The 13,643-nt window shown below is 41.3% G+C and overlaps 1 protein-coding gene across 1 annotated transcript; it reads right to left on the reverse strand.

Annotated features, from left to right (window-relative positions):
* Positions 1–566: 566 nt before the first annotated feature.
* Positions 567–12,553, reverse strand: rnd1b (Rho family GTPase 1b). Its single transcript, XM_067592126.1, has 5 exons — positions 12,125–12,553; positions 11,532–11,619; positions 4,163–4,272; positions 3,868–4,002; positions 567–3,548 (listed from the first exon to the last, which is right to left on the reverse strand). The coding sequence occupies exons 1-5, from the start codon at positions 12,470–12,472 to the stop codon at positions 3,303–3,305; spliced, it is 927 nt and encodes a 308-aa protein (XP_067448227.1). The 5' UTR covers positions 12,473–12,553; the 3' UTR covers positions 567–3,302.
* Positions 12,554–13,643: the final 1,090 nt, after the last annotated feature.

Consider the following 13,643-nt stretch of genomic DNA (forward strand, 5'->3'; position numbering starts at 1 on the left):
ATGCTCTGCATGCATGCAGTGACATGGAGCCTGTTAAAGAAATTATTAGCACTGACAGAGCGGCAAAGATAAGCAGCTCACTTACTACAGAGATGATTGAAGTGATACACTACTGGAGAAATCTGTTCACTTCCATTATAACACTTTCACAAGACTGTGATCAGCACATGATAGAAGGGTATGAAATATATGAGCCACATTTTCATAAGTTTTTTTTTAAAAAAATGTGTAAAGCTTTTCAACAACCTTATGTGATTGTTTGATGAACTCGTAATGATGAGTATATCATAATGATGCATAAAGTTGGTGTAATTGGATCTATTATATATCTTAATATACAGTATGTACCTTTATATGCAAATACATAATTAATCGCACCAGCAGCTATGTTATTTGGATTCTTGAGCAAATATTTGAATTCTTGAGATAATTTGTGACAACACTGTAAAACCAGGTACAGTATATAATAAAGAATATCCTCACACAGAATGGATGAATGGTTTCTAATTTAGTTTATATATTTATATTTAGTGTGTAATATGTTTTAAATGACGAGAGAACAACAATTCAAGGGTGCCAGACAGGGCAAGCTTTATTTAACACAGCAAAAAACAAAAAACAAAAAGAGAAAAAAAAAATCAATTCCCAAAATAGATTTTAAACAAATGTAAATGTACAAAAAAAGGCAAAAATAGCTACTAAATAAATATTCACATCAACAATATTTTCATGTGGCATCCTTCAAGATGCCTAACAATAATTATAAAACAAGAGACGGTATGTACAATCATACAACTTTAATAGGACATGCTTAGGAGATTGACTGCACCATTGTACCACACACTGACTACAACACAAAGGCTGCATATTAACTGACATGGTCCGTGAGCCGCCCATCTATCCCATCTTCAGAAGGCCTGGCATTAGCTCCCTAACCCGAAAAAAAAAAACAATATCACAAAGTATTTTTCTGAACAAGCCTGGCAATAAATGCGTAACTGACGCTGTAATAATGGATGTGGGGATGTCTGCTCGTGAGCCAACCCTCTCTGTCCGCACAACCAACCCAAGAGCCAGTCTCTGTTTCCTACGCTGAATTGTTGCTAGGCAATACTGAGGAATTTGGTGTGTGACCATGAACTGGAAGCCTTTGTGCAAATCAACACTTTAAGTTCCTCCGACTACCAGGGGCAGTCCACATTAACCATCTCAGAGAGATATTTCCAAAACGACACTGGGACTCACATCATGCTATTAAATACCAAAAAACTAGACAAAAACTTAATACACATCAACCAAGAAAGAAAAACAATGGAAAAATATCTTTCTTTGGACAGGGCCAGCCTGTGCATTTTGATTACTTGTTCTCCTTAGTCCCACATTATTTCCCTTTTTTCCACACACTAGCCCTTTTTACAAGATGATTGTTAGACTTTTGAAGGTTTCCAGGCAGATTCCCAATGTTAAAAGTATACACGGCTCACTCAAGCAATTTATTATTCAAGTCTACTGCCTCAATACTTTTTATTAAGATTATGTGAAATTGACAGCAAAGTTCAGCTCAAAGAGCATCCTTCCCTCTTATTTGCATTTTCTGATCTATTTCATAGCTCGACATCATCATTGGTTATTTTATATACCGGTGGAGGAGGGGCAAACACAGATCAGCAGCCTCTTTGTACAGCAGAGATGGTTTCAGTCCATAACTTGGATGTCCATGGAGCGCTACAGCACAACAGTAATCACAAAGCTGCGTCTTTATTGCCACACAGGTTACCTTGCATCACAAGCACTTAAATCATTATTGCTTTATGGTTAGAAGCACAGAGATCGATGCTGCACACACACATAACCATGAAGCCAAAGATTTAAGCTCAGAAAAACGGTCAAATTTTTGCTCCGTAGTCATTGTAACCTACAGTTAAGTGCTGCTTATTGGAGGTCGATAGATTAACAAGAGTGTGCAACACAAAATCTTGGAAGAGTAGAGTCAGGTCGGTAGTGCTACATTGGATTGATGCAAATGAGAGAAATCCACAGGCATATTACAGTAGTCAAAAAATCTCCATGACGACTGGGAACATGATATGAAAGGCATTTTTCAAAACTGCATAATACCATTTGAGAATTGTTGAAAAACTGTCAACATTGCAATGCTACAAATCTTTTCCAAGGAATATTTGAAACTTCAAACCAGAGTTCCCCATTAGAAGTCGGCCTGCCTTAGGTAGACGTTATCCTATGCTTTTAAATATGCCTCATAACACTATGACTGGCATCAATAACCAGCCACAGTCTCATAAATAATACTCAGCGGCTCTGCGTTATTGTTTATGCTCCTGGTCACAATAAAAGCATCTTTTCTCATCTATTAAAATGTGTCTGCCCCATCACCGAAATAGTACATTAAAACAGACTGTGACAGCAGCGACAGCGGAAGCCCAACTAAACTTCCCTTTATTTATTTATTTTTTTATGTGTGTGTGTCCTCATTTTCACGGTCATTTTGCACACACAGAGCCTCTTCTGCCTCCTGCACTTAGTCCACTGAAAGCCTGTGGAGCAGGGCTGTCCAGAGCTACACAACCATGCATCAACAATCCATGCAGGTTGATACAGTCTAGACTGCTGTCTGCACAACAGCTCATATCCCTGCTCTCATCACCACTGAGACAATGAGAACACCTCTCTATGTAATAGCTCTTACTGCGGTTTGTCCCACTGCTTACTCTACATCTCTGTGCTTTCACAGGCCTAAATGGGGACACCAACGACAAGCTATTTCACACCTCACACACCTTACTAAGAGGGATGTACAGGATTTTGCTAATTCCTGACGGTTTCATGCTGGATTTATTTTTGTACTTAGAAAAATATCCATTGAGTTTGTCTGAGAGGCATTTACATCACAAGATTAAACGTCACACGTTGCACATTTCCAATTTGGACAAAATCAACATGTGCCTAGAGATAGTAAAATCAGACAGATGTAACACCATTGTAGTTGCATACTGTTTACAGGTGAAAAAATGATAGCTCGATGATCAAACCTTGACTGATATTGTTTGTTGGAAAGCAAGATAAACAGTAGTGGAAAAAGATGGATGTGCGCTAAAAGGTTCAGGAGCAAGTGGACAGCGAGGTGTCCACCTCTTCTGAGGGATGTTTGGTTTCTGGGGGGGTGAGGGAAGGATTCAGCAGGAAGCCCTGATAAAACCATCGTGCCCACCCCCCCTTCCCCGAGACCAAAGAGGCAGGGGCTGGGGGTCGCATGTGAAGACTGTAACCCAAGAGGTCTCCACTCACATGACCGAGCAGCTCTTGGTCTTCTCCTTCTTGAAGGTGGTGGAGAGCAAATCCGACTTGCTGGGCAGGTGGAGAAGTCTTTTAGAGAGACGGCGGGTGGGGCTGGGCTTCGGCAGAGGCTGCAACTTGTTGATGCAGGCCATCGCTGCAGTGCGGAACACGCTGTGGATGCTTTTCTCCGAAGTGAACGCTGAGCACTCCAGGTAAGCCTCTGCACCCAGCTGCTTGGCCATCGCAGAACCCTGGAATAAATGAAGTGATGAATGGTGCCGTTCATGACATCCTTTAATAAAATGTCATTGTATTCTATTTGTGTGAGTTGTTGTGAGGTTAGGGAGGAAATGCCATTGTAACAGGTGACTAATTATGTTCTTGACCCCATTGTCATCATGAAAAAGATCAAATGGGGATGAGCAAATGACTGATATTTATAGTTTACCACTGTAATCACATTGCAGGATTCTCGTTGAATGTAAAATGTGTTTTTCATACATGTTTTTGTTCCTTTTTTAAATCCTTCATTGACTATATTCCTGGAAAAACTACAAAGTGTTCTCTCACCTGTTCATAGGTGATTGGAGTCTGTTTCTGATTGGACAGCTCCATCAGCGTGCAGACATCTGTGCGCAGGTCGGTCTTACAGCCAATGAGCAGGATGCGTGTGCTTGGACAGAAGTCCAGGATCTCAGTTTTCCACTGTTGACAAAAAAAGACAGTAAATAATAAGTGCAGGCACTGTCCTGCAGTATGCTTTCACAACAACAAGCTACACTTGAAGAAATTACTGGTATTAGGTGTGTGACAATGGGCTAGAAAAGAGAATTATGACTGTAAAGTTAAGTACTGAAGCCATTACCTTCTTCAGACTGCTGTCCACAGTGTCTGGGCGGCTGATGTCAAAACACAGCAAGACCGCATCTGAATCACTGTAGCACAGGGGCCTCACATTATCATAGTATGGAGAACCTTGGAGGACAGAAACAAGAGAATCATTAACGTGGATAAAAGACAAGACAAGAAAAGTGAAGCCAATGAGGAAGTGCCTTAAACCAGCATTCTTTCTAATGGCCAGCAGGGGGCGACTCCACTGGCTCCAAAAAGAAGTCCAATTGTATAGGAGTCTAGGAGAAAATGACTCTACTTCTCATTTGATTTTTACCTCAGTAAACATTTTCCTAATGAGTTTATGATCTCAGTCTTCTTCAACATAGCATGATGTTCATTTTGTAAATTATGGTCCCATTTCGAGTAAAATAGGCGATAAAGCAGCGTATGCTTTAGGGCGTGGCTATCTTGTGACTGACAAGTTGCTACCACGGCGGTGTGTGAGGTGCTGTAGTTGGAGCTCCTCCCCAGCTCCACACTCTCGTCCAAATATGCTACTTCTCATCATTTCTGGCTCCAAAAAGACAAGATGGCGATTGTCAAAATGCCAAACTTGAGGCTTTGAAACTGGAGTCCGCAAACCAGTGGGTGACATGACGGTGGCTTTGTCAATTATTTTTATACAGTCTATGTATAGCTCTCAGAGTTGTTGATTCAGATGTTAATCCATGTGTTCTATGTTGTTTTCTTTTGAGTGTGACATTGTTTAAGTCTAAGTAAAATGTGAGGCAGATTGTAAGTGGGCTGTTACAGTCTCACTTGCTATTGCTGATTTTGAGTGGATGATGCTGTGACTCAGTTGTGTAAAGAGGTAGGTAAACACACACATATCTCGTAAAATATTCCTGCACAAATACTTAAACGACGTCATCTGATGATATTTTAACAGGATGGTTTATTTTGACACTACTGGAATTCATATCCTGGAATTTTGCCGCCAGCCGTTGACCACTGTGTTTCTCAATTGCAAGGTAATGTTAGCATACATCAAGCCACACTGTGCTATTGTACTTCGTTACTAGAGAAATGGCACAGGTTTTACATTAACTTTAACTCTGTTTGAAGGTAAAAGACAGTGTGTTGAGTTGTGCAATCTCCGGGAAGTTCAAGGTGGGTTTGGTGAAACTTTTTGAAATGTAAGTGTCCTTTACAATTATGTGTGTTATGTGTATTTGTCTGCTTTTATTTTATGTTTTCTGTCGATAGTCATAGCTCACTACCATATTTTGTTTTTGTGGTTTTCCTTTTAAATCATTTTTGTGTTGAAAACTGCAACAAACTGTGAAAGCACATGAGCTGCTCTCTAAAAGGACTCAGTAGCTTACACGCTCTGTTAAAATAACCTGTTGAAAATGTGGTCAACAATAAAATTAAAGCTACAAGAACCACTGAAGTAATTGTGTCCTGTGTGGCATCTAATTCCACGGGCTGAGAGTTTGTGATTTGAGCCAAAGATGAATTTATTTGAAGTGAAGATTGTTTCAGGAATCGATTGCTGTAACAACAGGCATTTGGTCAGAGCAAAAAGGGTGATAGAGCAGCAGAGCGGCAGAGGCAGAGCGGGAGAATACAGCTGTGGGGATTATATGAAATCGGTATCACTTCTCCTGTTGAGCCTCACTTTGCTGTCCCTGAAACTGCTCCTTTCCCTGCTCCTATATCCTCTGCTGGCATTTCAGAGGGAGAGAAGATGACAATCGAGCTCTAAATCCTCATTGATCTTCTCTTGCAGTAGATTACGCAAGTGGAACGGTAGGGCTCGGGGCAGGCAGACGCTCCCACTCATGCTCAGAATCCTTAAGTAAGCCACCCACCCCCCCAAAAATCCTCTGCTCGGCGCGCAATACCTCCAGTCCCTCTGTTACCACAGCAACAGCCTTGGAATCCACCATCGACATCAGGCATTCCTCCCACCTCTCCATAAAGGCTCGCCTTAACTGCCAATCAATCATTTTACACCACAAACTGCCCACCCACCCACTGTTGGGGACATTCCTCTGTTCTGCAGCAGAGTTGGGGACCACAGACACACACCCATCACACAAAAAAACACACACAAACACATGCCAACACCACACCTAATGACACACATACACTCACTATTTAAATTTGGCAGTAGCCAGCGGTAAACCCAATCTACAATGAGATGAAAACAGAAGAGGAGCAGCTCAATGGGATTAAAATGTTTACTTTAGGCTCCATGTGAATCCCAAAAGGGATTCAGTCTTCCCCTTATAGCTACAGATAACAAAAGCAGTCTGTGTAATCACTCATTAGATATTACACAACCGCCCTAATTGATTTACAGTGTAGAAAACAATGCATGAGAAGAAAACATATGAAAAAGCACACACAACATGGATGTGTGCATATAGATCAGTTTCATGAATACTTAATGATTTTCCACATTATCAAAGGGTAAAACTGAATTTGCCAGATGCCGGGCGCTGTGAGGAGAATAATGACAAGCTGTGATGAAATTCCTCAGGGCTCAGTGTCCTGAAGAAAGTAAACATCGCTGCACAGGAACAAAGGGACACACTGTATGTTATATGATAACTCTGTTTCCGCGCCTTTGGATAGAAAAATGACTGTTCTGCTCTTAATTAGTAAAATTAACGGAAACATCCTGATTAAATGATTTACTGTGACTGTATTTTTACAAAGAGGACAGACACCGCCGCCTTAAGAATGCAAATTACATTATTGCCTTAACACCATTTTACACCTAGGACTAGGGTAGAAAAGCCACGCTCATCTGCGAGACAACTTCGCTCACCGTGAAAATTGACACACATTGAAATCAAAACAATTAGCACCACTGGGATGATGAGTCTTGTGTGTGTTTGCGACTCTGAGGTATCTCATAGGAGAGTCAGAGGCAGGGCGCTCTATAAATCTCCTCAATCTCCTGCAAAGGGTTATCACACAGCTGGGAACCTGGGTGTGATTCTGCATTAAATGGCCACTGATCTAAATACAGCAATCAATGGAAAGCTGCACAGGGGGCCCAAGAGCCTTTGCAATTAAAGCTGACAAATTAGTTACCCTGCCAAGAGGGATGGGAGATGCAGGGGGACATCTTGGATGTTTCTTTTGTTACTCAAACCCTCCACAGAAATTGATTTTATCTTTCATTTTGGACAAAGGATGCATGATTCAGAAGGCCTTTGTATCCCATCTTTTCAGGAAATAAATTTAAAAAATGAAATGAGTAAATATTAGGATTTGAAGCTCCACAGCATGCTGTTTGGGTACAGTAGCAGCCTTTGCAGCGCTCTACTGACACTCCAGGACCCAGTTTCTAATCCTGGAAGAAATAGCTGTTTCTATTGTAGCAAGAAAAAGCCAAGAGGAAGAGAGGAGGGAAAGCAGGAGTGTATCCTACTGAGGCAGATCACAAAGAGCCCTCCTATGCCATTAATCCTTCACCCCCTGCAGTCTGATATCACAGAGTACCGGTCTCTGTCACTTTCCCCTCTCTTCCCTCCTTCTCTCCATTGCAACAACCCAGAGAATGGCTTGGATAGACAGATCAATGCACATGCAGCGCAGTTAAGCATGGCCCAAATGTTTCCTTTCTTCCTTGTTCTCAACAGCAAGCCTCTACAACAGATGGAGAGTTTCTGAGGCATGAAACATGGAGAGTGAGCCTGACTAACTGGGGAATGGAAGGAAAAGAAAAGAGCATAACCAAATTCCTGCGGCTGAGCTAAACTCCATCCGTCTTGATGGTGCGGTGCCCAGAGCTAAGTGTCGAGGTGGAAATTGGGCCAGAGTGGAAGTAGGCTTCACAGGCCGAGACGGAGGGCCTTGTGTTGGAGCAGGTGGGGGAGGGGAGATTCTTCTTCTGTGTGTGTGTGTGTGTGTGTGTATGAGTATGAGTGAGTGTATTTTTGTGCATGTGTATTAAATCAACTGAGTGACATAGCTAGTCTCCATCATTAGCACACTCCTCTCCGACAGTGAGAATGCAGGGGTCAGACAGATTAATGATCCAGTGATGGGATGACTCACAGATTTGGGGATGAGAGCAGCCCTGCCCCTCCACCCACACTCAGCTGGCTGGGAGCTGTGGTGGTGGTGGTGCTGCTGCTGCTGCTGCAGCTGATAACTACGGACTTCACAGCCCCGGCCACAAAACACACTACATTGCTTCAGACAGTTGTTCCCTGGTTTCACATGCCAAAGCCAGTCAGAATCACTGCTGAAGCCCCCTGCAGGGAGAGAGAGGACGGTTCTTTGTTCCTGAGCATCACCACAACTGAACTGTTGACAAGCTTTACTTTGTAACTTAACACTGTCAAAGCTGATTGCACTCTGGATTTTAAAGTTGAATCAAACAGCAGATGGTATAAAAATTTTAAACTTTTTATGTGCAGAGAGTCAGAGTCAAAGGTAAAAATCTACAATACATGTTGAAGGCTTGTAGATCACTGGGCCTGCTGGATTAAATTAATCAAGACTAGTACTTTAAAATAATGAATGCATTTTAATGCCTTATCCTAGACTAGTGTTGAAACAATTAGTCGATTAAGTGATTATTTAATCAAGAGAAAATTAATCAATACCATTTTCTTTTATAGTCATTTATCAAATAAAAATGCCAAACGTTTCCTGGTTCCAGCTGCTTTTCTCTGTTTCATTGTAAAGTGAAAACTTAAACACTTTATTTTAAGTCACACTTTTTTAGCATTTATAAGCAGTACACAAAAATGTAATAAATGCTTTATAACACACTATAATGCAGTTGTAAGCAGATATGTATATTTATCAATGTATTTGTCAACAACTGTAACTCCATACATTCATAACTGGATAAAGGCTGCAACTAATGATTATTTTCATGATCCATTAATCTGCTGATTATGTTCTCGATAAACTGATTCATCATTTAGCCTATAAAATCTTTTCCTTAAAAAATGACTAAAACATTTATTCTATTATCAAAACAGTGGCTCAAAATAGGATGCTGTTATATAAACAGATAATAATGATAATATAGTAAAACACAGTAGCAATAATATAAAATATGTCTTCACAGGAAAGTTATAATTGTTGACAAATGCTCTACATGAATAACCATTTAAGATGCCCTGATATCTGCTTATAACTACGTTATAGTGTGTTATAAACCATTTGTTAAATGTTTATATACTGCTTAGACATGCTAAATAGGGGTAAAGTGTTATCATCATAAAAATAACTGAATGAATAATCAAAATGAAAATAATCATCAGGGCCCTAAAGAGGACTAAAATGACTAAAAGCTGAGTGGCCAATAGAAATGACTGCTATATGGCCATTAACATGGTTATTGTCTATTAACTATCCCTCTCTTTTACAATTATACAGATTGTTTCATCAGCTTAAATGGATTTCGGGGTTCATTCCAAATCAATCTCACTTATATATCATACAATAAACGATAATGTATACGGTATCGTCTCAAATTCAAAGGCTTTATCAGCAAGACTGTTCAACCTGAAATAAATTACTCACTAACACAATAACGAGATTCATTATTCACTATTCATGAGTTACAGCCACTGGACGATGTTCGCCTTCCCCTCTGTCTCCCTCCCCTTGCATGTCCGATTGGGCCATGCAGGCTGATTAAAGCTGGTGGATTGATTTTGGTCTGTAAATCCATGGCAGGGCTGGGAGAAGGAGCTGCCTGCCATGTGGAGCCGGTGATGAGGTCAGTTGGATCAATGAAGGGGAGTCGGGATAATGAGGAGACCCTGCCGGTGCGGTGGAGCTGCAGCGGCACAACTCCACGCAATTAGAGCAAATTACAGTAAGAAGAGGAAACTGTATTGTGCGACCAACAAATAGCTCAGGAGCCTGAGTCATCTATATGAGAAATGAGGGGGAGGAGGGGGTGATATAAGCTCTCCTCTCAGAGGAAAAAGATACTGAAAAGTATTAAAATAAATCCTATAGGCATATTTTATACTGTATTATATTTTGTAGTGTATTATTCTATGTGTTTGTTAAGGGGTGACAGATGCAAATTAGCCAGAAACTAAAGGGTGCACTGTTAACAAGGGAGCGACAAAGAAAGGGGTCAATAGAGAGAAGGAGAGAGTTAAAAACAACAAAATATGCGCAGGAAGAAAGTGAAAATGGGAATGGAAGCCAAACAGTAAAGCTGCATGTTGTTAAAGTGAAAGCACAAAAAAAAAAAGAAGAAAGGAAGGAAGAAAGAAAGAAAGCATCTCAAGCTCATTGGGTCGGTCAGAAGGGGTGGCCCAGTGGTCCTATTCAGAGTCTTAATCCCCTACATCATGCTGTTCGAGTGGGTGACCCGGGGCAGCATATGGAGGAGAATGCAGGTCACCAGAGTTTCTGAGCTGCCTCATGTCTGTCTGCTCCAGAAAACCTTCCTGCCCAACAGGATGTCTCTCTGTGCTGCCATCATCCCCCGGCACCAGGCCCACTCCTGCTGGCCAGACCAAAGGTCCACAGTCTGGGATTAAAAAGCAGGATTTGGTCTGGGGAGGGAATTACAGTCACTACTTTCCTATTACCGCTTTTGGATAAAAGGGGGTGAAAAAAAATATGAGAGCAGAGTAAATACTGCATCCTCTCATACAAGTGGGTCTGTTATGTAAAGGATTTGTTGTACAGACATGCAGGTTTCTCAGCCATGGTGACCTAGTGGTGTGAAGCTACATCCGAGCACGAGTGTGGATGGACGGGGATGTGGGCCACATAGAGAAACCATTGTGCAGCGAGCATGAAGGGGAATCAAACAGGTGCCGCAGACTCGTGCTCACAGTATCCAGGTCAACACACTAAACAGCAGATCCCCGGGGAGATCCACTCTGACACATTGACCCTGTTTTTCACGCTTAGTGTAAATTAACATATGTAGCACAAAGTCAGCAAAAACAGCAAGTGAAGCGGAATAATCGCTGTCTCTCTGCCAGTGAAACATATTAGGCACAGGAATGCTGGGCTGGATGCACTTGTAGATCTGTCAGTCCCCGACACATGCAAAGATGCATCAGGTGATATAAGAGGAAATCTAGTCAGCAGACATTTAATGATTCAAAAGAGACTCTGCAGTTCAACAAGTGCACACAAAGAGACCATAAGGCTTTATGTCATTAAACACCACTTCCAATGATATCTCCTTTATTCCAATAAGAACAGGGTCATGAAAATGCTCCCAAAAAAAGGAAAATCTGGAGAACAAATTCAAAGGCGCAGCTCTCCTTTCAGCAGATGCTCTTTACATTCACAGCACATTGCCTAATATCCCAATCTCCTTCATTGCTGCAGGCAGAATGGAAAGCCATAATAGGCCAGACAGAGGAAAGGTGATCAGTTACCTGAAGTGTCCCACAGACTGAGCTCCACTCGCTGCTCCTCCAGCTCCAGACAGGCTGTGTAGTTTTCAAACACCGTGGGCACGTAGGTCTGGGGAGCAATTAGCAACATGGTGCCATTAGTGGGGATGTGTCAGTCAGTCAGCTACAGGTAATGGGATTTATCTAGATAATTAGTGCAACACAAAAACCTGCACTGAAGACTCAATCAAATAATAAGCAAATTAAGAATATGTTAAATTTGAGGGAAATTCGGATCAATCAATCACTTGAATCACTGCAGCTGCAGGAAATATTCAGTGCAGGCCAGTAAGCACTTAAAATGAAACGGTAACACATTTATAATGATCATCCTATGAAAAAGATTACGCAATTTAAAAAAAAAAAATACCGTAAATGCATACAATATAAACCAAGAGGACGAAATTTTATGAAAATGCGCATGAAAACTGTCTGCAACAGACGCACCGATTTTTTTTTTCTTCCACACTCATTTAATGAGAACTTATCACTTATTATCAACAAAATACAAAACTGCATTATGTGCATAGATGTTGATTTCATTTTTCAAACACATGAGCCACATTAATGCATACCTCTGGATAACAGTCCTTCGCCAGGACTTGCAACATCGCCGTTTTTCCGCATTGAACGTCTCCCACAAGAACCAGTTTACATCTCACCACCAGCGGCTGTGTATTTCTCCTTTCCTTCATGGTGTTAGTAAAACTCCAGCGCTTTAGCAGAAAAATGTCAAAAAGAAAAAAAAAGAAGAAAAAACAAGCAGCAGAACAACCCAGAAAATGTCCCTGTATGGTCGAGCGTCCCGGTGTTTCGCTTTCGGAGGATGCCCGCAGTTGATCTGATTGAATTTGCCACTGCGGCTCTTTATACAGGCGCGCAGCAGCCAATAGGAGCTCACCATTCCACAGGCTCTCTAACATCCCTTTACTGCACTCACTGATGCTCTCAGAGAGCAAAAACAACTTATTTTGTACACGATGATACAACGTTGTGCTGCGTTAAAAAAACAGGATTTGAACACATATTTTGTTCAGATGACTGCAAGTTTAATATATATATATATTTATTTATGTTTTCTTGTAAGATAAACCAAACCCCAATATCATGCACAAATAATTTCAGCTCCTTCTCCAAGAATTAAATGTCAAACTGTCTTAACATGAAATTAATTCAGGGTTCATGAAACAGAGCAGTTAGACCGCAGACTTCTGTTTTGTCACCTGTGGGTCTTGTCACTTGGCCTGCTGCAAATTAATTGATTAGATTGACTTGACTCCCTGGATCAATAGCATACCACTGGCTGATGACAATGGGACTGATAGACCAATCCAAGGTGGACTAATGAGTTTACTTTAATCTGCACTACAGAGTTAAGTCAATTTTATCCAAACAACTCAGCTTCCTCTGTTTGAAAATGATCCACCAAATGATCCACCATCTTCTACAACTGCTCATGAACTCCTTGTCTCAGATTTATATGGTTAAACAAAGTATGTGGAGGGTAATATAACACTGGAATGAGACAAATTAGCACTGAAACTTGTCTGATTTCTCATAGAAGGTTATTTATTCCACTTAAATCCAACATTTCTTACTGGTTACAGTTAATCAAAGCCACCCACATCCACAGACAGATAAGATTTAAAGAGTGTTTGAGTGAATGTTTTCTGATCAAAGGGCAGTCTGATCTGTGTCAGTGTGGTGTTCAAGTGTAATACCACCATGTTGACATGTGGCGGGTTGGTGTGAGGCCCCCTGATAGGTGACCAGCTATCGGCCGGCTACAGGGTCAAGTCAGAGGTCTTTCCTCTCACTTGCGCTGGTCAAACCCCTGGAGACACACACTGACTTTCACACCCTGAAGGTTATTACTGTATGGAAACAGCATCTCATTGTTAGGAGGAGGAGAATTAAAAGATAAAAGTCAATTAACCATCCTCCCCTGTGTCTGGCAGTCTACTGGCTAATTTACTTACTGTTGCCAATCAGAGCCCTTGCAGTTTTTGCCCCAGCGGGTCAAAGCAATTTGCTTTTGTTCACAAACAGCCCGTAGCATTCACCCCTCATGCTGGGACCTGTCTGCGTTTTACA

Source organism: Thunnus thynnus, chromosome 6, assembly GCF_963924715.1.
Source record: "Thunnus thynnus chromosome 6, fThuThy2.1, whole genome shotgun sequence".
In the NCBI taxonomy this organism is placed as follows: Eukaryota; Metazoa; Chordata; class Actinopteri; order Scombriformes; family Scombridae; genus Thunnus; species Thunnus thynnus.